The sequence below is a fragment of the Gavialis gangeticus genome, unplaced genomic scaffold (genome assembly GCF_001723915.1).
Source record: "Gavialis gangeticus isolate Ggan-Ray unplaced genomic scaffold, GavGan_comp1, whole genome shotgun sequence".
In the NCBI taxonomy this organism is placed as follows: Eukaryota; Metazoa; Chordata; order Crocodylia; family Gavialidae; genus Gavialis; species Gavialis gangeticus.
Window position 1 is genome coordinate 3904276 of NW_017729034.1, and position 22904 is coordinate 3927179.

General features: G+C 45.4%; 1 protein-coding gene across 2 annotated transcripts; it reads left to right on the forward strand.

The window, feature by feature from the left end:
* Positions 1-8221: 8221 nt before the first annotated feature.
* Positions 8222-22439, forward strand: LOC109304832 (group 10 secretory phospholipase A2-like). 2 transcript variants are annotated; one of them, XM_019527663.1, is made up of 5 exons: positions 8222-8720; positions 9332-9497; positions 17670-17776; positions 20468-20721; positions 21953-22046. In XM_019527663.1, the coding sequence occupies exons 1-5, from the start codon at positions 8681-8683 to the stop codon at positions 21959-21961; spliced, it is 576 nt and encodes a 191-aa protein (XP_019383208.1). In that variant the 5' UTR covers positions 8222-8680; the 3' UTR covers positions 21962-22046. The 2 variants fall into 2 exon arrangements, with proteins under 2 accessions (XP_019383208.1, XP_019383209.1); XM_019527664.1 differs by lacking the exon at positions 20468-20721 and having other exon boundaries at positions 8317-8720; positions 21953-22439.
* The last annotated feature ends 465 nt before the right edge of the window (positions 22440-22904 follow it).

Here is a 22904-nt window from a genome sequence, read left to right on the forward strand (position 1 = left end):
ATGGCAACTCATTAAGAAGCTGGATACGTGAATGCATCCAAACAGATTACAGCCTGACTCCTCCTTCCTGGCACTATTCACAGTCCTGGTTCTCTTGCTTAGGATCCTGCTTTGCTGTTACTTTTGAATCCAAAACATTCTGCACCAAACCTCGGCTTGCTGTAACCTGTACAAGAGTTTTCCAGGCAACTGTTATGATTCCATTCCAGGATTTAGTTTCCATCTGATGTCCAGTCTCTCTGCCCAGTCCTATTTTTCAAGGTATTTTGTAGTGCTCTAGTTTCATATGCAATACAGCCTCTTTTTTCCCCAATTACCACCTTTTCTGCCCTAGATTTCCAATCCGTACATGATGGCATACAGACCAGCTTCAAATTCAAGAATGATTTTTTTGTGTCAGCTCAGGACAGTGTTGATTTCAAGATATTTTAAACCCCCAGCTGACATAGCTGAATAGACAAGTTATGTAAGTTGCTATAGTTCAACAATACAGCTAACTTTATGTACACTCTAACCTCACAGGTGTTTTCCTGAGAGAGGTGGAGTTATGATCTAATTTCCAGTTAGTTTCATGATCCTACAGTTTTCTAGTGGTTAGGATTTCTTTGTCAAGAATTGTCAGGGCCAAAGCACATTCAAATTCTTACCATGATGTCACTATTGTCTCTCTCTTCTTTCTTGTTCAATGATGGTTTTCGTGTTTTTTGTTATTGTTGCTGCTGCTGTTATTATTATTATTATAGTACTTTGTTCTCTGCAGTTAGATTCTGTAATAGATATGCCCAGAGATTAACACATTGAACTGCAGTCAGGACGTTTAAGTTTTATGCATGATTCTGCCACTGACTTTTTACATGATCTGGGGCAAAGGTGGTCACTTTACCTCTTTGCAGTCCTCTTATCATATATAAAATGAAGATATTTACCCTCCTTTGTAAGGTGCTTGAAAGGCCATTATATGACAGACAAGTGTTACAATAACGTGATTTGGTAATAGCTTCACTACTCACCTCCAGTGTTCATAACTCTCCCGCTGTAGTTAGAAAGAGAAGAGCAAGCAGGGGAGTTTTTCCATGTTACAATCTGGCCATAAAATACTTGAATTTCTTGGTTTCATATTATTCCTTTCCTGTAGCTGCAGAAAGTAACAGTAGTGAGAACACTTCCTCTCCAGTTTTCAGTAAAGAGCTGGCAAAGCACGTCATAGAGAAAGCATCATTCTTAAAAAGAATAAAAATCTGTTTCTTGGAGGCAGCATTGTATGGTTCTACATTACATTGCTAGCCAAAATTTCACTAAGAGAAATGTATTACCAAAAACTTAAAAAAAAAAAAGTCAGATCTGATTGCACTGAAAAAATATTTAAAACTTGAAGTTTTATTTTGTGTTGAAATAATGGATTTCAGATCTTTAACACCATATATAACTGCTGCAGACAGAGAATTTCTCCAGAAATTCTCAGGGCTTGTCCACATATAAAAAATTGCTGGTTACTAGTAATGAGTGTCAATAACTGGTGCAGCTGAACTAGCATTGAGCATTTAAGTACACAGGAGGGCAAACTGTGTTCACCATTTTAGTCATTGTGGTGTGAGGGTACACAGCAGTTAGGGTGTGAGCTCACCACTTGTTTACTGCATGGTAGAGTGACCTTACTATGTCAAAGCTGGAGGCAACAGAAGATGCACATCAGTATTATGTAGCAAATCACTTGAATCCAAGGTAATGTTACACCTCGAATAATATGCAGGAACTGTACTTTGTGGGAGACTTATTACGTGGGATGTATTGTGTATTTTCTTTCCCTAATCAATTTTATCCTGGAGCAGCTATTTGCTTAAGACAGTGGTGCTCACAGTTTTGGCCCTACAGGCCAGATGAATAGTGCAGGCTTGGTCTACCAGCCAGATCAGGCCCCACACTGCCTTTGTATGCTGGGATTGGGCCCAGGGACCCAACCACCCCTTCCTGGCCAGGATCAGATTCTGTGGACCTTGCACTGTTTCCACACACTGGGATTGGACATAGTCTATCTAACATGTAGGACCATGGCCTACATGGCTCCCCACTGATCCAGGAGGAGCTCCATGAGCCAGATGACACAGCTCCAGGGACTAGGTGTGGTCCACAAGCCAGGAGTTGAGCACCCCTGGTTTAATGCAGACTGGCTCTCCACCACCTAATCGTCAGATGGTGTAGTGGCACCTACTCAGGGTATTTGGCTTTGGGGGAGCACTGGTTGTATTTTCTCCAATGGTACACTCTTGTTGCAACCCCCTCCCCCCCCCAAACAGCATTCTGGGTTGTACTAAAAGGAATGTCCACCTGCAGGTCAAGGGAAGTGATTATTTCTCTCTATTCAGCACTGGTGAGGACTCACCTGGAGTATTGTGTCCAGTTTTGGGCCCCGCACTTCAAGAAGGATGTAGACAGTTTGGAAAGAGTCCAGTACAGAACCACAAAAATGATTAGGGGCCTCAGGGACAAGACTTATGAGGAAAAGCTGAGAGAACTAGGGTTATTCCTCCTGGAGAAGAGTAGACTGAGGGGGGATTTGATAGCAGTCTTTGAATACCTGTGGGGCAATTATAGAGAGGATGGAGATGGGCTTTTTTCTGTGCCTGTAGGGAACAGGACTAGGAGCAAGACCTCTAGCTGCAGCAGAATAACTTTCTGACTATGAGAGTGGTCAGGCATTGGAACAAGCTGCCTAGAGAAGTTGTGGAATCTCCATGCTTGGAAACTTTCAAAAGCAGGTTAGACAGACACTTGGCTGGGATGGTTTAGTCAGGGATGACTCTAACTTGAGCAGGGGGCAAACTAGATCAGTGTTTCTCAAGCTGTGGGTCCCAACCAAAAAAGTGGGTCACAAGAATACATAAAAGGGTTGTGAACAAACTTTAAAAATGGATTCTCCTTTAAAGGAGAAACACATAGGAAACCATGGCTTTTCCCTTGCACGCTGGCAGAGTTCCAGGATGCAAGGGGCTGCTTGGAGGTCTCCCATATCCTCCCCCCAACCCCAGACACCCACCCCCCTACCCCACACACTGGGGGGCTGGGGGTGGGGCGCAGTGGGTCAGGAGTGAGAGGCACTGGGTCACGACTGACCATTGGTGCCTGCAGATGGGTCCTGGTACAAAAAAGGTTGAAATGATCCTGCAAGAGCCCTTCCAACTTTACTTTCCTACGATTCTGTGATCTGAGTACATTTGTTACCTACTTGAAATTAGTGCAAATTAGTGCAAAGTTTGTTCACACCAAGGATGCTTTCCACTGCTCCAAACAGTGGTAGCTGTCATCTTTGTCAGGCAGCTGCATTACTTAGGAATGTGTAAGATAAACTCAGTGCAAATGCCAATGCACAGTGCAAGGCAGCAGAACATCAGGGCCTGAGTCCGCTTGTACCATTTTTCAATGGGTAAAGTGCATCTTGCTGGTCAAGAACTCAAGACTGGTCCAGAGGTACCTAAATCCTCTTGCCACCAGACAAGAGTGAACATCAATTTCCTTGCACTCCCCAAATGGTTGGGATATATTCCTTGGATCTGACAACTGCCTACCAGACCCTCAGACCCTTCCACTGAAGATGGCTTTCACCTTGGCTAGGTACAGACAGTCAAAAATCCTAAGGCTGAATTGATTCAATTAATCTAATTAATCTAACTGCGCAGATTAAATTGGAACACAAGTGAACAGACATTTACCTTTGATTCAGAAAATGCAGCCATATGCCTGCAGTGGCTTAGGCCAGAAGCTGTGGGGCACTAGAGCAGGGCTCTCTGGCTGTGTTCACTTCCTCTTCCAGCTGCCTCTCAGATATCTGGGATTTTCTGTCTAGAATTACAGCAGCAGGACTCAGCAGGGTTGCTCATCACTTCTTCCTGCTTCCAGGTACCTCTGGGATTTGTAGTCCACAGTTGCAGCCAGCAGTAAGTTTGAGCAGGGGAAGGGGTGTTTAACCCCCTCCCTGGCCCCAGACCCCAGCAAGAGTTTGCTTGGGGGTGGGAAGCAGTCACTCCCTGAATAAGCTGCATCCCCAGCTGGGCTCCCTGCTTGTCAGCCAGGCTTCACTGCTCCAGCTAGATAGCAGAGGGGCAGGGCCAGCTCTGCTCTCCGGAACAGACAACACAGCCCAGCCCAGGGCTGAAAAGCATGCTGGGATGCCGGGGGACTGTGATTTAACTTGAACCAGGGAGGGGTCTCAGACAGAAGTTTCATAAACCAGTTTGACCCAAATCAGTTAAGTCTGATATATTACATTCAACCAGGTTTATCCTAAACTAGTTTCAGCCATTTTGAAACTGGGTTATGTGCACTGAGATTCTGTTCTGTAACAGGTTTAAACCAGTTTCTGCTTACTTAAACCGGTTAGTGTGTAACTTCTGTCCCTAGCCCTTCTGTTTCCTCAAGCTGGCTCTTGGAAGGACAGCCAGCATGCAGTAAGCACAACCCCCTCAGGAAGTCCTTTGTCACCAGGTACATTAGGCAGCAAATGTGCTGCTTTGGCAGTAACATTCTAGTTAAGATATGACCAAAACCCAACATCTTGTCAGCACCTACTATTTTAAGGATGTAAAATCAAATTGCAGCCATACGGGACTACCAGAAACTCTCTCCCTAGCCTGTATCGCTAACATGATGGGATCTGAAGTGTTAAATGCTAACAAGGAACTCTGCTAGCCTTTGCTTCAGCCTAAGGCCACATGCCTCAGCATTAACTACTTCTGATTGATATTTGACCTCCTACAGTGTCAGGGTATCTTAAGTGCACAACTTTGGAGGCCTTCCTTAATGGTGAATATAAGCAGTGTAACATACTTCCATACCCCAGTCAGGTTCAGCCAAATCTGTGGTGCTTGTCTGTCCTATCGCATCAGAGAAGCCTATTATATACAATTCCTATATGGGAATGGATATTTCCCTTGACAGCAGCTTGCAGTCAGGTAAAGGCAGCACTCTACAGGCTGGGTGACCTTTGAATCAAGTACCAATATTTAGTAAGCAAATATTTTAAAGCATGCAATTGAACCGGGTGGCACTGCCTTACATAATAAACTCTTGCTGGGCTAGGTAATAAACTCTTGCTGGGCACTGCTGAGATAGGCCTTCCGTATGCAAACTAAAAACCAGATTCTAGCTTTCATGAGCATGCCAAGCTGGGAGGGCACAGGGAGTCTTTACACATTCCCAGCCTTTCCATCTTTTGCACCAGGCAATGGGGTCAGCCACAGTTGCAGTACCTGCACTCTGCTGCCTGAAGGAGGTGATAACCAAACCCCAACAGGTGACCTCTTATTACCTTCCAGGGTCCTCACCCAAGGGAGAGAGAAGGGGATGGATGCAACAGCTCTGCAAATTGGTCTGGAGGCCATTTGCAGTAGTTTCATGGTCACCAGAGTTCTCATTCAGATAGTCTTTCTACTGACTTTGACCGTATGGAGGTACATGACAAAGTGGGAGTGGTATTAGAGCATGCCAGAAGCCATCCTCCTCAGTGCTTGAACTACCTGTGGAGACCACCTGCAGGAAGGCAGGGGACAGCAGATGTTTCTTTTCTTTAAGGCTGTTAGTGATGCAGAGTGAGTGAAACCATGATACTACCCACCCTCCCCCAGGCACCAACTGGCAAATAAGGATGCCACAACAGAGGGGAAACACATGCCATGCTCTTTAAAAGGGTGCTGGCAGTCTCAGCTATGTTCTCCAATCCATCTTGTATTCCTCCAAGGAGTCCTCCTGAGTATGACCCTCCAACATAGTAAGCTGTTTTCTGGGACAAGGACAACAGAATCCTTCTGGCTGTCTGTAATGGGGCTCCTATCCCAGTACTGAGCGGGCCAGGGAGCAACAGGTTGCCCCAGGACTCTGTACGAGAACTGCTAGGAGTTAAGAGACTGTGAACATAGCAGCTGCTTGCCCATGTATAAAAAGTTCAATCAGAGCCTGAAACACAGAAGCTGTGAGACTCCAGGCCATGACTGACAGGCCTGAGAGGAAGTAACTGGTCAGGTGACCCTAAGGGGGGCTTTATAAGGTCAGGACCCTTCCTGAGGCAGCAGTCTGGCTTTTACTAGCTGCAAGAAAGGAGCTCTAGACTGCAGGGGCCAAAGGAAGCTCAACAGTGCTATGCACTGAAGTCAAGTTATTTATGTTACATGCTTATTCTTTTTTATTGTGTAAGACTGGAGGACTAGAAGCAGCAGCCAGGGGAGGCGGGTAGGCCACAGGTAATGTCTGGGGCAGTGTTGCCACTGTGTGGAGAACAGTCCAAGAGTGCAAACTGGAGATCAATGGGTTCCTGCAGTTCCAAAGGATATGGTGAAACGGCCTATGGGCCTAAAAGACTGAGAGAAAGAGAGAAGACCCAGAGCACAGCAGGGGCAAGTCGGGGAGAGCGAGAGAGAGAGAGCCAGGAGCCCTAAAGGACTCTGTAGGTGGGCCCCAAGCCTGGGAGGCAAAGAGTGAAAGAGGCCCTGAAGGCCAAAGGACTGTGTAGGCAAGCCCAGAGCCTGGGAGGGCAAAGGGAGAGAAAGGCCAGAAGCCCCGAGGACTGTGTAGACCAGTCCAGAGCCCAGGAGGGTAAAGAGAGAGAGAAGGCTGGAAGTCCAAAGGACTGTGCAAGCAGGCCCAGAACCCAGGTGGGCAAGAAGTGAGTGAGGGTTGGATGCCCCAAAGGACTGTGAAGAGGCCTGGATGCTCAGGATGGCCCTGGAAGGTATTGGAAAAGGACTTAAAGCCTGTAGGGCTAAATGAAGCCTGTAGTGGGTCTGAATGCCACTTAGGTGGAAGCACAAGATGAAGGAAGGCCAGCAGCCTAATGACAGTTGGGGGGAACAGGCACCACAGGCCTAAACTTCAGAGTCTGAAAGCAACCTCCTAAGATGCAAAGAAATGGGAACACAAAAGATGTGGCAGGTGAGGAGCTAAGGCCAATTTTAGCAAACCAGGATAGAGGTAGTGACCTAGTGCAGGTGCTAGAGGGTGCCATGGGCATCCCTGGGAAGCACTACATGGTTACATTCTCACCTACAGCTCCCAGCTTGAACACCTTGGCTTAGACACATCTTTAATGAACTTTAACCTGTCCTGGAAAAGGAAGACTGTCTTAAGGTAGCCATGGGGGACAAAGCTGTTTTGGCTTATAGATTGTCCCCCAACCTCAAATACCATCTCTCAAGCAACAGAATAAATAACACCCATCCTCACTGAGGCACCAGGCTTTGCAATAGACCCAAAAGCTGGCTGTGCCTGCACATCAGTACAGATCACATCATTAGACCAAATAACAAGGAAGGCAGTATCCGAGGTTCATTCACTTGCAACTACCACCATTGTTTCACCTGCTTACAATGCCTGTCTGCTGTCTACACCAGACAGAGCGGGCAATCTCTGTGTGCAAGAATGAGTGAACACTGATCTGACATCAGCTGCAGAGAGACACAAAGGAAAGGCCTGTGGCAGAACACTTTAACCTCCCTGGAGGTTCTGTCGCTGACCTCTGGATTGCTGTTCCCAAGATGCAATTTTTTAAAAACCAGTTTGAATAGAAAATTGTAAAACAAGAAATCACCTACAAACTGGTCTGTGTTAAGTCCAGTTTAAACAGGGATCGTAGATTCTTAGCCCATTACCTGGGTTAGCTTTGGTGAGTTCTGTCCTATGGGTTCTTTGCTTGCATGTCTCTCCCAGTACTACCCCCCACACCTCTCCACTCTTCCCCCTTCCCCTTCCTCTTCCTTTTCCTTTCGCACCTTTTATATTCAGATCAATCACTCCACTTTATACAGTGTTCTGGGGTTGTCCTTTCAAAGCATCTGATGAAGTGAGCTCAAGTTCACGAAAGTTTGTGGTCTCTCTATATGCTATTTAATTAGTCTATAAGGTGCATATCTACTCTGTCTTCAGGCTGCTTAAAACCATGCCTTTTTGGCTCTAAGCTATGAACTGTTGTTAGGATGGAGGGGTGGACATGGGCAGGACTGAAGAAATTAGCTTACAATGTCTAGCCGTTTACACCTTGAGAAACAAATAGGCTGGGGATATGTTTTGCTGTGGAACGGCCTTGAATTAACCCAGTTCCTTGGTCTATATTTGGACCTTGTGTTTAATGTTATTTCAGGAGTATTTTTTTATAGTTTTGTGACTTTTTTCACATGAATATTTTCAGTTATTAAAAAATAGAAATGAAGTGTCTATAAAAAGAAATCCCAGTCACCACAGCTACCAAAAGCTGGAAGTCTAAGTCACAGACAGGAGCACTCACTCTGCTTGTCTTGCCCCTCCCCACGATGCAGTTTAGAGATTAACCAGGTCTGTAAGCAAAACAGCTTAAAGGAGGATCCCAGGCTTAATGACTGAATGTCTAAACCTTTCCAAGAGATGGTGGCACTCTAATTCCTCACCAGGCGCCCCTCCCAAAAGGAATAATGATATGCAAATAGAGGCACACTGCTCTGCTGGCAAAGAGAGAGGGGGAAGGACCAGGTTTTTATTTAGGCATCAGACTCAGGACCCTGGAAGAACTCAGGAGGGGATGTTTCACTTTAATATATAACTCTAAGGGCAAGAAGACCGTGAGACGCACCCACGCCTTGGTTCACTTGGCAGTGCAGCTGAGGGCAGCTCAGGTTGGCGGTGACAGACAGAGTGAAAAGAAAGCTGACCTTCTGACTTCTTGATGGAGCCCAAGCTTTTTGTGCTGCTGTTGCTTCAGGCAGGTGAGTACAGATGCTGCACTTCTGGGAACTTTCTGTATCCCTCCTCAGTGTAGGCAGCTTCTCTTGTTACTTGGGCAAGATGTGCTTCATTAGTGTTGTCTGTGGGACTTCCCTCAGGCCAGCTTTCCTCTGCTTTCTAATAGCAGAGAGGCTGTGTGCTTTTACCATAAGACCTGCACACACAAGGAATGTGAGGGAGACTGTTTCTCAGGACATTCCTGTGGGATCAAATGCACATTCCTGAAAAACTAACAATCAGAAGCCTGTGTAACACAGTAACAGGACTGCCTCCTTTTAACATTTGCTAGTCACCTGAAAGTCTGGAAATGAGACAGTGTAATGGGGGGTATCTAAGCTGTGACTATATTGCCATAGATGCTCCACTGCTGATAAAAGCACAACCTTGCAGCCTATGTGCCTCATAGCTATTCTGGTACTGAAATTAGGAACAATGAATCATTGAGACGTTGGTGTGGAACTTCTCTTCTCCTGATTGAAAGTTGAAATGAAGCCCAATATCTGCCACAGAATTATAAAAAAAGTCATCAGCATAAAAAAAATCGTGAAAAGCTTATTCAAACCTGGTGTGATATCACATCTTGTCTTTGCAGTATGGAAAGATGCTTTTGCAAAATCCCGTTCCTTACATAGGAGAGGACTCGTTGAATTGTCTGGCACCATAACGTGTGGCACAGGACGCTCGTCATTGGCATACATAGGCTATGGATGCTACTGTGGTCTCGGAGGACAAGGCTGGCCTAAAGATAAAACAGACTGGTAAGAAGAACATCAGGTATACACCCAAGTGTAAGTCTGCAGTCTCCTTTAAGTTATTCCTTCAGGGACACACATAACCCTGCTGCTCCCATATTGCCCATAGCAAACAGAGGGAATTAGTTCTGTAGATGTGGCCTGTGTTATCCATGTAAGCCATAAGGCCACATTTACACAGGACACAGACTGCACAGTAGCTCGTTACTACTACACAGTAGTGTCACATGGCATGAAGCATGATGCAACACTACTGTGTAGTAGTAACGAGCTACTGCAGTTAGCATCACCAAAAAGCCATTCGGGGACACTAGTGCGCAGTAACTCCAGTTACTGCACAGTCATTTAGTACTTGTGTATGCAAATACTAAATGGGTGTGCAGTAATAACTGTGCAGTCAGTGTTTTGTGTAGATGCAGTCACAGAGACACAATTGAAACCTGTCTCACAGGAACACTGCCAATGAAAAAATGAGGGTTTGGGTATTGATCTGCACTGACAGAGTTATCTGGGGACCAGAACTCCTCTGGGTAGGGAGGAAGGAGTGAAGCTGTGGGAGCAAAACACAGTTGCAATCTGGAAAGGTCTGGTGAATGGAAACACCTTTTCTTTTCTCTCCTAAGAAAGAATCCCACATTGGTGCAGGGGTGATTGAAAAACTTTGCTTTCCTCTATGTCAGTTCACCTTCAACCAGAAGATTCTGTCAGTGGAACAGAGCATTGTGCTGGGGTAATGTTTTCTCTTCTCTGACTTCTGTTCTTGTTAAGAAGTTATTGAGCTATTTATGTCCAAAAGCAAGAAGCAATATACCTGCAGTGATGTTGCTCAACCATTCCTTTCTATCTCTGGCACACAGAGACAGGTGTATATTCAATTCCTTTTGTTTGATGGACTTCAGTCCTTTTGAGTGCTGTGAGCTCCAATCCTTCACCTGTACAGTGCAGTGTGTCTCTGCACCCACAGCATGGTCCTTCTCTAAACCTTGAAGTTCCATTTATCTAAGATCAATAAGCAAGGGGGCATTTGCCCTTAATTTCACCTTTCTTCAGGACTGAAAGCAAGCGAGAGTTTGTTTGCAAAGGGACTCACGGCACTTTTTCAAAATATCCAACTGTTGCAGACACTTCATATTTCTGTAACATCCAACAGAGTGCAGACTGCAAACAAGTAAGGAAGAGATGTTGCAGCCAATAGCTGCCAGTTTCTCTGCTGATGTAAAGGGCAACATTTCCATGAAAGACAGTTGAATTGATGTAGTTACCCACAACTTGCCTCCAATGTTGCCCTTATTAATCACCTTTTTTAAAGATTCCTTTTATATAATAGCTTGACTACTAGCTGTGCCAATAAGTCCATGGTTATGGATTGTTATATAGTCTAGTAGGTCAACAGGATTCTTGAAGCTTCTAGTCTTCTGCTTATTACCATCTATAACACATACTGCAGTAACACGTTTAGAATATCTGTCAATCATCTCTTCACCCTTTAAAAATAGAACCTTAATATGAAGTGTGACTCCGCTGATTTTAGGTGCATATATTTTGGAAGGGGGGGGGGGGAAGGAGGGTTATTCAAGATACTGAAGGCCCAACTTGCTGAGAGGTTGGACATCCACAAATTCAACTGACTCTGGGAGATGCTGATACAATGAAAATCAAGATCCAAATCTCATTCCACTTTTTAGTTGTTTAACTGGACCTAGGTACCTAAGTGTGATCCTGTTGCACCCTGCTTGAGTCCCTGAAAGAATATAAACATGTTTACTTTTGTAATACACCATCCTCTGAGCCTTACAACTAAATTGCAAAAAGCAATGCGGAAGAGGATCCACCCATCTCTTGCATTGATGATTTTTCTAGGATTCAAGCAGGATAGAAAATGATCACATTTAGGTACCTAATCTACAGAAAAGGATCTGACCTTAAGAGTAAAACCTGGGCTATTCATAAATCAATGGACTTTTGACATTCCCTATCATAATAGGACCAGGATTTCATACTAGTGACACAATCTGGATGCTTAATAACTGGAAACACATAATATGAATTGCCACTTTTAAAAATTTAAACTTGACCCTTGAATTACAGGTATTCATGACCCCTCACTGATTTGTTTTGTTGCAGAAAAAGAATGATTTTTATCTGGTATAAATTTGCGTAATTCCACCAGATTGGGCCTTACAAGTTTCTGTCTCATGTTTGTTAGAGCCAGGGTGTCAAACTCACTGCATGCCACAGTCTGGATCCAGACCATAGATTCCTTGCTGGCCCGGATTTAGCCTAGACTGTGGGGTGGCTTTAATCTGGTGCATGTGGAGGCTGCAGCTACTTTGGCTCTGGTCCAGGGCATGCGGCAGGGCCAGCAGCAAAGGAGGCAAAGCAAGCATGTGGGCCAAGCAACTGCTTGCCATGTTGGCGGCAGTGGCAATGGGTCAACTAGCCATCAGGTGACCAGGGCTGCATCAGCCCTCGTTTCCCTCCTGCTGCCAAGGCCTATGTCCATTTTGCCATGTCCCCAAATTCCAGAACAGGCCCTGCCCTACAACTTCTGGTAAACTGCCAGTTGCTCAGGGGGCCAGATACAGTGGCTCTGCAGGCTGGAACTGACCCACAGTCCCTATGTTTGACACCCCAGTTAGAGGAATCTTCTGGGTGTCCCTTCCTGAATATACCTTTATAAAAAGGAACGTGTGCCGTCATGGCACACTAGTTATAATGTACATGCTAATTGCAGTATTTTCCATTGAAAGTAAAAAGGGGTATACTTACCTTGAGCAGTGAATGTTTAAAATGACTCGTGCTCTTGACATTTCAACTTTTGCCCTCAACACCATTGGAGGAGGTGTAATTTCCTTTTCCTTAAGTCAGGCAGTCTGTCTAGACAGAGCTAAATATGGGAGATGTAGACACTTTTGATTATACAAAAAAAGAGGACTCTTTCTAGGTAACTTGTTTGCAAATGTTGTTTACAAGCAACAGCACTGCTGTGTTATTCTGGTAATTAAAATTTCCCTTTTCTTTCTTTCTCTCTGGCTTCCTATATACATACTTGTTCACATTCTAATTAGAACGTGTCCGAGCAGACTCAATAAATCAAATCTGCTCCGCATTCTAATTATAATGCTCCAGCATGACCTCACTGTCACGGGTATAAACTCCCACACATTTCAAAATTGCTGCAGGGGCACTTTATCTAAACCTAATTGAATGAGGTTTAGATTAAGCATCCTATGGCCATTTTTTAACATGCGGGGACTTAATACATGTGACAGTGAGGCGTTTTAATTAGAATGGCTCTCTGGGAACGACTCTAATTAAAATTGCCCCCCTGCGCCCTCGAGCATGTGTATAGGCAGCCTCTGTTCCTTTAGTTAAACCAATGTCACCTTTATATGAGATCAATTCACTTGCTTCCCTTACTCCACTCTGCTAGATGTTTTATGAATTTCCAGCGAGCTTTAAGTACTGTTTAAATCCAAAGAACATGCAAAAGTCCTGAGCAGACATGCCTAACTAAGGGCCTGATCCTGTGAGGTGCTGAATGCCCAGAATAACCATTCAGGTCAGTGGGTGTTGAGGAAACTTAGTTAATTCCCCAAGGTTCTCACCACCCTGAGGGCTGGGTACTCTGTGAATGAGTCATCCACCTTCTGCAAACACTTGCGGTCAACACAAGGAGGGTGAGCTTTTCCATTCTTGATGTGTGGTTAAAACCTCAAAAGGATGGGCAATGGTTACTGTACTGGTAATGTGGCAAACAGGAGGTGAAGAATTACCACCAGTAATGTCTGTGCAGTGCCCTTTTGGAACTAACTGGTCTTTGCTAGCCGGTAAGTGCTGCCTATGTTCATCAGTGCAGGTCTTCTCGTGCAATACTCACTGAATAAGCAGTTCACCAGTGAAGTGAAGCTTTAAATTATTTCAGTATTTCTGACTAGTGCTTAGCTGTGCTTTGATCCTACTGGCTGGTGCTGTGGCCTTTGGTATACTGAAGGAGTAACAGGTTGTTATAAGCCCAGTCCAGACTCAAGTGTGGGAAAGAAGAGTATTTCCTGACCAGAAGTGGCTGGCTGAAGTTGTTAGATACAGGCCTTGGGTGTTTATCCACTTCACAAGGGGCATCTTGAGGTGAGTTTGCAACTGTAGGCCTGGGACAGAAGAGAGCCAGCCTCCAAAGGCTTTAGCTTTCCTCAACAGATGCAACCCTCTGATTTTACAGTCAACTTAGGGGCAACTGCTTCCCTCATGCAGTGGATGCTTCTCTTTAGCCCCTTCTTGTCACTCTCTGCTGGTTTTTCTATCTCAGCCTACTTCCTCTTTCTCCACCTCCCCACTACTCATCCTCACTCCTCTTATTCTGCCCTGCTCTTCCTTTTCCTTCTGGCTCCATGCTCCATTTCTCTTGAACCCTGATTCTTTGCTCCCCTTCTGTTTGCCTGCCTGCTTCTTATCACTCAGGCCCTCCACCATGCACTGTTCTTTCTCCTCCCCAAAGGTTAAACACTACTCTGATCCCTTCAACTCTACCCACTTGACCACTGGCCTTTGCCCCACCTCTCACACTGCTGTTGATATTTACTCCCTCTGCTCTTTACCTTTGAAAGTTCAGAAACAAAACTGGGGAGGAAACAAGAAATTATCACCCCACAATTCATCACTGCCACTATAAACCTGGCAGAACTTTCCTCCTCTGACTCTCACATCTTGGACTCTGTGAGCGCCTATGTTTAGCCATTAAAAATAGCTGCATTCTTCAGTGGGAACACAGAACCTAGGTCTGAATACTGTATTAGGCTTTTAATGTGGAAGATTGCAATCTAATGTCCTAGGGAGGTTTGTCCATTTACCGCTTAAAATATCATTGCTAGAATTCTGAAGGCAGTGAATAGCATTGTTGTACTTGCAGCTGATTTCATCTTTGGAAGCCTGAGATGACAAGCCTGAGATGAAACCTGGCATTTATTTTGCAGACAAATCTGTGAGATGAAATTGCCAGTCTTGGTTTTGATTTTTAAACACCCTGGGCCTTGAAAATGAGGACCATGGCCTTGAACTTGACCCAACAACCTATGGAGAAGCAGTGTAGGGAATAGAGGGCAGGTTTGAGGCACTCATGGGAACCCATGTGTGCGAGGAAACATGCCACAGTGTCCTCTATGAGCTCCCTCCTCTGGCTGCACAGGCCCTTATTAAAACATGCAGACATTCTGCATGAAATCTCTCTTCTGAAATGTTTCAGTCTAAGACTGACCACAGAGCCCTGTGAAAAAACAACAAATTCACTTAAAATAACCCGTGGCAGTTTGTACTGTAGTGTGGTGAGCACATACAGTTGAATTCTCAAAGTCCTGAGCTAGTGTGGCAAGTCATGTAGCATCTTACTGAGTTAAGAGAATATATATCCCTTATTAGAGTGGGAATTAACTCTTTTTTGTCAGCAAAGGCTAGAGTCCCTGCATAATTTATTCCAATAGCTTCATGTGGGGTGGGCATATGGGGCATGTACCCAGGCCCACTTCGTAATGGGGGAGGGTGCCATAAGGTTGGATGTGGGGGGTGCCTCACCCAGGGGTACTCACTGCCACCAGTTCCCAGTGTGCTGCTCTGACTGGGTTCCATGTGCTGTGGAGGGTGCTGGCTGGAGCACAGGGTGCCTAAGTGTAGGGCTAGCCGCCAGGCAACCCCAGCAAGGATGCACTCTGCACCCCAGCTAACCAGGGAGTGGCACATGGAGATGGAGGAGCAGGCACACTGTGGCATGTGGAGACAGGGGAGCAGCCAGCCCAGGGCTACTTGCTCCCTGTCTTGGGGCCCAGCGTGCCTCAGCGCAGAGCTCTGTGTTTGTCTTGATGCATGCTATTTTGGTGTGCTTTGTTCCATGTTTTCTTCTGGGGTTTTTTTGTTTGGTTGGTTTTTTTGTGTGGTTTTTTTTTTTTTTTTGCTATCAGGAAATCCTGGTAGCAAATTTTGCCTGGTGGTAAATCAGCAGTGCCATGAATGGTTTAACATGCAATGCATGCGGTTTGTGGCACCACAAACCACACATGCCTGTATGTGTGGACGTGGCCTGAGAGTGAGCAAAGCTAGAAATTGCAGACTGGTGAGCTGAGTTGCTTGCAAATGAGCGCAACAACCTTGGCCAGGGTGATGGGCCAAGGAAAGTCCCCCCAGACACAGGTGAGAGGAAGTTCTGAACAGGGTCACCTGCAGAACTTGGGAATGGGGCTAGCTCCATGGACAGTGTTGTGGTAAGCAGACTTGGACCTGGCTCCCTAGAGATGATAGGGATCCTCTTCATTACTGTACAAAAAAAATTTACACCCAGGAATCATTTTTGCCTCCAGTCCAGGGCCAGAAATCTCTCCAGGAATGCTTGCTGCAGAGATTATTTCAGACACTGGGTTTCTTTACTCCCTGGCACCAGGGACCTCAGCAGGGACCTCCCTAACAAGTGCATTTTACCAAGCACACTCTTTGTTGATACATTTCCCCTCGGGCCTCAGCTAGACCCATCTTTCCTCAGCTTCAAGCCATTGCTCTGGATCTTAATAGCCAGAGAAGCTATGTTCTTTGTGAGTATCTTGCAGCACACAAGCTTATTTTCAGTTATGCACTCTGGGCTGAGCATAGGAATATATACTGAGAAGGAAGGGTGTCTTTAAGGGCATCACCTTTGCTCTTTGTAGTGTCCTGGACTTGACTGAGGGCCTACCTGGCTATTGTTATAATTAAAGCAACTCTGAGGCTTCTCTAAGCTATGCTTATGGCTCCCTAGGGACTGTGGACTGTTGAGAACTCCTGGAGTAAATAGAGCTCTGGCCAGACCTCTCTCCTGGCGATAACATGAGCGCAAGGTTGTCTACCATAGAGCCATGCTTCTGGCTGTGCACAAACTGGGGAAACTCCTTGAACGTTCCCCAGGGCTGGTGATAAACAGCCTTACAGCACAAATTAATCAGGACCAGGGTCAAGTCTTTGCCTGCTTCAAGCAGTTGATAAGCTTGTATCTAAATCAGTGATTCTCAACCAGGGTGCTAGAGCACCCTGGGGTACTGCCAGATCTTTTGAAGGGTTCAGGGATGTGTGATGAGATAAGTGAGGCATTAGGAGATAAGCAGATAAACTAAGCAGATAAGCACAGGCTTGGTTTTTGTCCTGGCTGGCTGATCCCCAATCCCCACCGCTGTGCCCCTGTGCAAGGACATAAGCACTGTGATCTATAAATTAGTTTTTGAAAGTGGGTTCATTTCAATCACTACTCCATTTTGCAGGGGGGGGCGGGGTAGCAGCATAAGAGGTAGGACAATTCTAAGTTGCCGCCTTAGGCCATGTCCAGACAAGCGTGGCCGCATGGTATGTGGGGCTGCAAACACATTTGCAGAGTCACATACTGCACATTTAGATGTTCTCCATGCTACAAGGGAGCACGGCCCATGTGTGTGCTGCTCCCCTTTTTTGGATATCCAGGGGTCAAAAAAACCATGAAGAAAAAAACAAGAGCAGTACATGCACAGGCAGTGTGCACTGCTCCAAAGCAAAGCCAGGCACATGAAGCCGCACGCAGGCTGCTGGCCTGGCTCCACACAGCAGAATCACCACTGCTGCAGCCCTGGGAGACCCCCAAGTAAGACTGATGGGGCCAGCCCAGTGCTGGCCCAGCCTTCCCTACCACCCCCAGGGTGATTTGCCACATGCTGAAGTGTGCATGGCACAGGCATTCCCCGGGGACAAGTCCAAACGTCCACATTTGTCTGGACACCCCCTTAGTGTGTATCTCAGAATTGCTAGTACGGGCTATCAGGGACTTGAAATTGGGTGCTGCTTGGTTTACAAGTTATGGAGGTGTATCTTGAGTCCAATGAGGGGTGCTGTGAGTCCAAAAAAGGTTGAGAACCACTGATCTAAGTGTATGTAAGGAAGGGCAGCAAAGTCTAATCTGTTCTTTTTTTCTCATTAATTTCTACAGTAAGTTCTACAGCTTTGCTGGCTTTTGTTGCATTGACAGAGCACTTGCCTGAACAATAGAGAATTTCCAGTCAGAGCAGGGTGACGTTAGACAATTGGACACACAGTTAGTTCCTTCAGAACACTGAACTCCTGAGGTATGCTGTGAAGTACTTGAGAAAAGCAAACAGCCACAGCCTGACAGACATAACTCGGTTTCTTTGTTGCTGAAAGGTGTTGCCACAAGCATGACTGCTGTTATGACAAGGCAGAGCGGGAAGGCTGCGACCCCAAGATGCAGAGATATGAATGGATCTGTGAAGGCAACACGGTGGTGTGTGGTAAGGAAGTGACTGCTTTCACTGTGTGTCAACATGGGTTAGTCCTTTTTTCTAAGGAGGACAGACTAGCATGCATGCTTCATGTGTGTTGGGCTTAACATCGTTGGTCAAGGTATCAAACTAGATCAGGCAGCTACTAGGGCTGTGTGAAACAGCACCGTTATGCTTTGACTTCTGTTTTGACATTTCAGTGGGACAGTGTTTCGTTTCAAGTTTCGTTTCGTTTCAAAAGCACTGTTCCGGGGGTGCAGGCAGATCAGGGCCCGCCCCCCCGGGGGGAGTCTGGCATAGCCCCCGCAGGCCTCCCAGGGGTGCAGGCCAGCCCCCAATCTGCCTGTCATAAGACAGGAGACTGCTACTGCCAGCTGGGACTGGCGCTGAAGCCAAGTAAGCCCGGCTTCAAAACTCAAAAAGTTTTGAAACTTCAAAATGTTTCGAGTGCCCTTGTTTCTCTTCAAAGCTGTTTTGAAGGCTTTTTTGTTTCGATTTTGCTGTTTTGAAATGCATCAAAATAGCTTCAAAATGAAACACCCAGCGAAATTTTGCACAGCCCTAGCAGCTACTTTTTAAATTCAACTTGCCCCACCTCCTAGCCAGTGTAGCTGTGCTGACAAAAAAACTGTTTGGATGCTGTGACACTATCAAAAAAAGCTTCCACCAGCTTTGTTGTGGTCACTCAGGAAAGTGACTGAATTAAGCTAATAGAAGAAACTTGCTGTTGCTGTGTATCTACAAGGGGGCTCTGCTTACCTAGTTATCCTGCTTAGCTATAGTGGCAGCAGCTTTCTGATGTAGGCAAGTCCTAAGCTGTGGTGATGTGCAGTGAACAAATAGTAGTAGTGTGGTATGGCAGCATAGCCAGCAAGTCCAATAAAGGAACTTGTGAGGCTCTGTTTTTCCTATAGGGGCTGCCAGGCCCCTTGGCAATGGATTCAGCTCTGTTGGCAGTGTTTTACTGTTGTCAGGGCTACACTGCTCCCTTGAATAATAGCAACTATAACAGCAGAAGCCACCTTCTGCTGACAGAGCTGTACCCACAATGGAAGGGAAGTTTTGCTAGAAGATCTTTTGTGCCAGCCTTACAGCCCCAGAAACTGGCGCAAGAAATAAGGGGGAGTTTCCACTTTTATGCAGAAAATCTTAGGGGTTGGGGTCACAAACCAATGGGCCAAAGGGAGGGAATAGGTAAAAGATAAAGGAACTTTAACAACTGTATTAATGTATACTCAGTACCTTAATTTCCCCCATACACCCCTGCAGGTGTCCCCAAACAAACCTTTAGCCCCGAGCACTCAAACAGCAGCCTGCAGCTGCCCCCAACTCAGCTCTTCCAGTCCATAATCCTGGCTAGCCAAGCCAATGGGATCCCCAACTCCACAGTACACTCCTCATGCAAGACTGGCAAGGTTCCACGTGCAGGCTCTTCTTTCTTCTTCCTCTTCCAGCCTAATGCTTACTCTTCCTTTTTCCCCCTGGCCCCCAGCCCTGAGGGTTTCTGGGAGTTGTAGTCCAAATTAGCAGTCATCACAGCTCCGCAGACTGCCCCCACTTCCACTTGCTGTTACATGCATTACTCATTGCATTGTGTCAACTGGAAGGTTTGCCTTTTCATGCCCTGTAGCTGACATGACTCTTCTGGCACTGCTTTGCAAGGTAGACAAGTGAAGATGTACTGACTGTGTGGCTGTTACAGTCGAACCAGCAGACAGGGATGAGACAGATTTAGGCTAACTCTTGAAGCTAGGCCAAGTCCTTGATGGCCCACACTAGCAGTTCTGCAATGCAGACCAAGGTGGCAATTTAGAATTTCCTTCCCTCTTTATGCTACCCCTCCCCTACAAGAGGAGTAGGGATTGAAATGATGTTTTTCCTCTTCTAGAGGTAAATCCCCCATCCCAAGCTACAGCCCAACAGGCTTTGCTGGGAGATAAGGGGTGCAGAGAGAAGTGACACTTTTTATTCAATGTGGCCACAGAAAGCAGTTTATAGCTGTGACCAAACACAAGTGCATGGCTGCAGACAGCTTCAAAAATGGCCTATTGGGTGAAAATATGATCCTTCATTGCATGCAGTATCAGATAAAGACATTTAAAAATGTAGCATCTTTTGTAACTTGTGTCTACCAGCTCCCAGCCTGCGGCTGTTTTCCGAATGGGAGGGGGGAAAGGGAGCAGAAGTTCAGTTTGGGGGGTTTTCAGCCCCACCCCCCCAGGAGGATGGGGTGGGTATATTGGAGCCCCTCCTGAGGTGCTATGGGAACCTGGCTGCAGGCTCCCATTTGGTAGCTAAATTCCCCTCCCCCCTTGAACCAACAGTGAACTTCTGTTTGGTCTGGGGTGGTGGTGTAATTCAGAATGCTTTGAAAAATCGTTCTGAGTTACAGCTGGGAGCTGCACTTCTGTCTGCGCCCATAATGTCTGACCTAGTTCAAATCAGGGAAAAGATTTAATTTCAGGGAATGCAGAGAAGACTTAGAGAAAAAATGTAAAAGAAAGCTAAAAGCAGAACCGCTAATGGTATTTAGGCTGTGAATAAAGGCATTGCTTGCTGGTAGCCACAATATAAACATGAATATTTTCTGAGGAATTAAACAGAACCTCCTTTTACTGGGGAACTTATTTACTTTCCCTTTTGCTACTATATCACAGTTTTGTTTGCTGAATTAAAAATAGTGATGCTGTGTTTTTTTAGTTCAAGTGCATCAGAATGTGCATTTCTTTCTGTCTCCTGCCTATTTGCATGTGAGAACAGTTCTCAGGAAATATTTGAGCACGTATGGAATACTTCAGGTTGATAGGCCCAACAAAAGAAACCATTCAGTTCTTGGAATAAATGCCAAACCAAATGGTTCTAATTACATTAGACTCATGGCACTGGGTATGATATTGGGACAACACAAGGAGTGGGGGCAAGGAGGAAGCAAGGCAGAGACAAAAGCAGAAAAGGTGACTAAAGAAAAAAATCACCTAATTTCAATATCCCTTTTTTGCTGTTTATATGAGTAGAACTCAGCCCTGTGCAAAGAGTCCACAACAAGGCAATATTTAATATTTCACCACTCAATGCACAATTCCAATATCTTTATTACATAAAATAGCATCTTTTGACCCCCCTGGGTGTGCTTCTTGTGGGTCTAATTCAAAGCCCATTGAAGTCAAAGGAAAAAAATACCCAGTATTCAGTGGTCATTGGAAAAACAGGACATTTAAGTGCCTAAGTCCACATAAAGGTCCAATAAGTGGAATAAGATCTGACTCTAATTCTTCACTGGGTTTTATTCTGCACCTTGCAAAGCTCTGGAAGAGATTGGCACATTTCACTCATCCTTGGATACCACCAGCAAAACTGTTGAAGTTCCAATGTGCAAACACATCAACGGGAGTCATGGAAAGTCTCATTTTGCTTGCAGACTTTTTATTAAAAGTTATACAGTGTGAGAGGATCGAACCCAATGTGATCCTCACATGACAACTTGAATTTGCAAGGCTGGGGGGAAAGAAAACACCTTTTACTTATAAACGGCGTGCATGTGATACTGAAATCATTGAGAGACAGTGAAAATGGAACTTGTGACATGATTTTCACTGAGTCACTTTTCAGAATAGAAGCAAAGTATAATCTAGGTAGCTTCTGGGTAAGTAAAATTCAAGTTAAAAAAAAAAGACTATGATGCAAATTTTCATAATTTGGGTGCTTTGGGGAATTTTTTTGAAAAGCCAAGGCAGTCAGCATTAACGATGGCTTTGACCTGTTAGATTGTTTATAGAAGATTGTTTAATTTACTGATTAAAAAATGGCAAACTGTAACAATCAAAATGTGGGTGTTAAAATTTTGAAAAAATCAGAAAGATTTTATTTCAGTGTGTTCAAAAGAAAACATATCAGCTTTCCGCTTTAAAATAATGATTTTTTGGGAGGAGGAAAAGGGATTCCTTTTTGAAAAGCATAAAATAAAAGGGTGAAGTAACTCAAAAACTAAGCAAAACATTCATTACAGGTCAAATATAATGATTATTTGATTTGGTCACTGAGACAAAAATCTATTATTTGCCTCTCCCTGGCCCATTCAATGATCATTCTCTACCGATTTCTGAACGCAGCCCATTGTCAGCTAGGTATGACTTTCTGATGGTCTCAGCACAATTTTAACCAGTTGCCCTCCATTTTCATTTTCAGATAAGCTGACAGACAGGTGTGAAAAAATGGTGTGCCAATGTGACCAGGAAGCAGCCAGCTGTTGGGGTGCAGCCTCCTATAACCCAAACTTGATCCTCTGGCCAGATTTTTTATGTGGACAAAACCATCCCACATGTCATTTTAGTCCTGTATGAAAGGAGGTATATGACTCATCTTAGGAATTTCTTCCTCCCTCCTAATTCTTTGACTTTGGAGACACTGTCATTAAAATTGTTCATCTTTTGTCAAAACTGATGATGATGTGAAGGAATTCCTGTCAGCATGGGAGTAGATCGGGGTGGTGAGGAGGTTGGTTGGGAAACAGGTTTGGTTATACGTCCTCTCAGCATTTCAAATTAAGGACACAATCACAGTCCTGCTTTCTACCATTTGCTTGCCAAAAATTGAAGTCTTCTACACTGAGGCATATCCCCATTCAACAGAAGATTCCAAATTGCAGTTTATAAATATGAAGCTTTAACAATAATCCCTGGCTCGCTTTTTCTTTTACACCCACCCACAGGCACCTGGCTCAGGCAGTCCCAGGGAGCATCACAGCCACGGAGGGAAGGACTGGGTCCCCAAGCAGCTTATGCAGACAGGCAAGCTCCAAGGGGCAAAAAAGATCAGGCTTGCCACTTGTTTTTTTCTCCCTTTTGTGGAGCCTGCCTTCCCAAGCTGCTGCCAGACTGCCTGCACAGGCTGCCTGCACAGGCCCTGAGCCGCACAGAGCCCAGTACTTCGCTCCGCAGCTGTAGGGCAGCAAACTAAAACTCCTCGGAGGTGTTTTAGTTTGCTCTGCCCCGAAGTCGTTTAAGGCACATTACGCTGCCAAACAGTGGCGGTGCATAGGGGGTGCACAAGGGTGCCCCCCTGGCAAGTGCTGGCTGGGGAGTGGGAGCGCAAATGAAGCACGGTGGCCACTTCCGGGAGAACCGTGGCCACTTCCTGG

Bases quoted from the DNA above. Each gene is read 5' to 3' on its own strand.
- LOC109304832 (XM_019527663.1), top strand. From the start codon at position 8,681: ATGGAGCCCAAGCTTTTTGTGCTGCTGTTGCTTCAGGCAG. The intron at 9,498-17,669 runs GTAAGAAGAACA...TGTTGCTGAAAG, and splicing joins CCTAAAGATAAAACAGACTG to GTGTTGCCACAAGCATGACT. The intron at 17,777-20,467 runs GTAAGGAAGTGA...GTGTTTTTTTAG, and splicing joins AGGCAACACGGTGGTGTGTG to TTCAAGTGCATCAGAATGTG.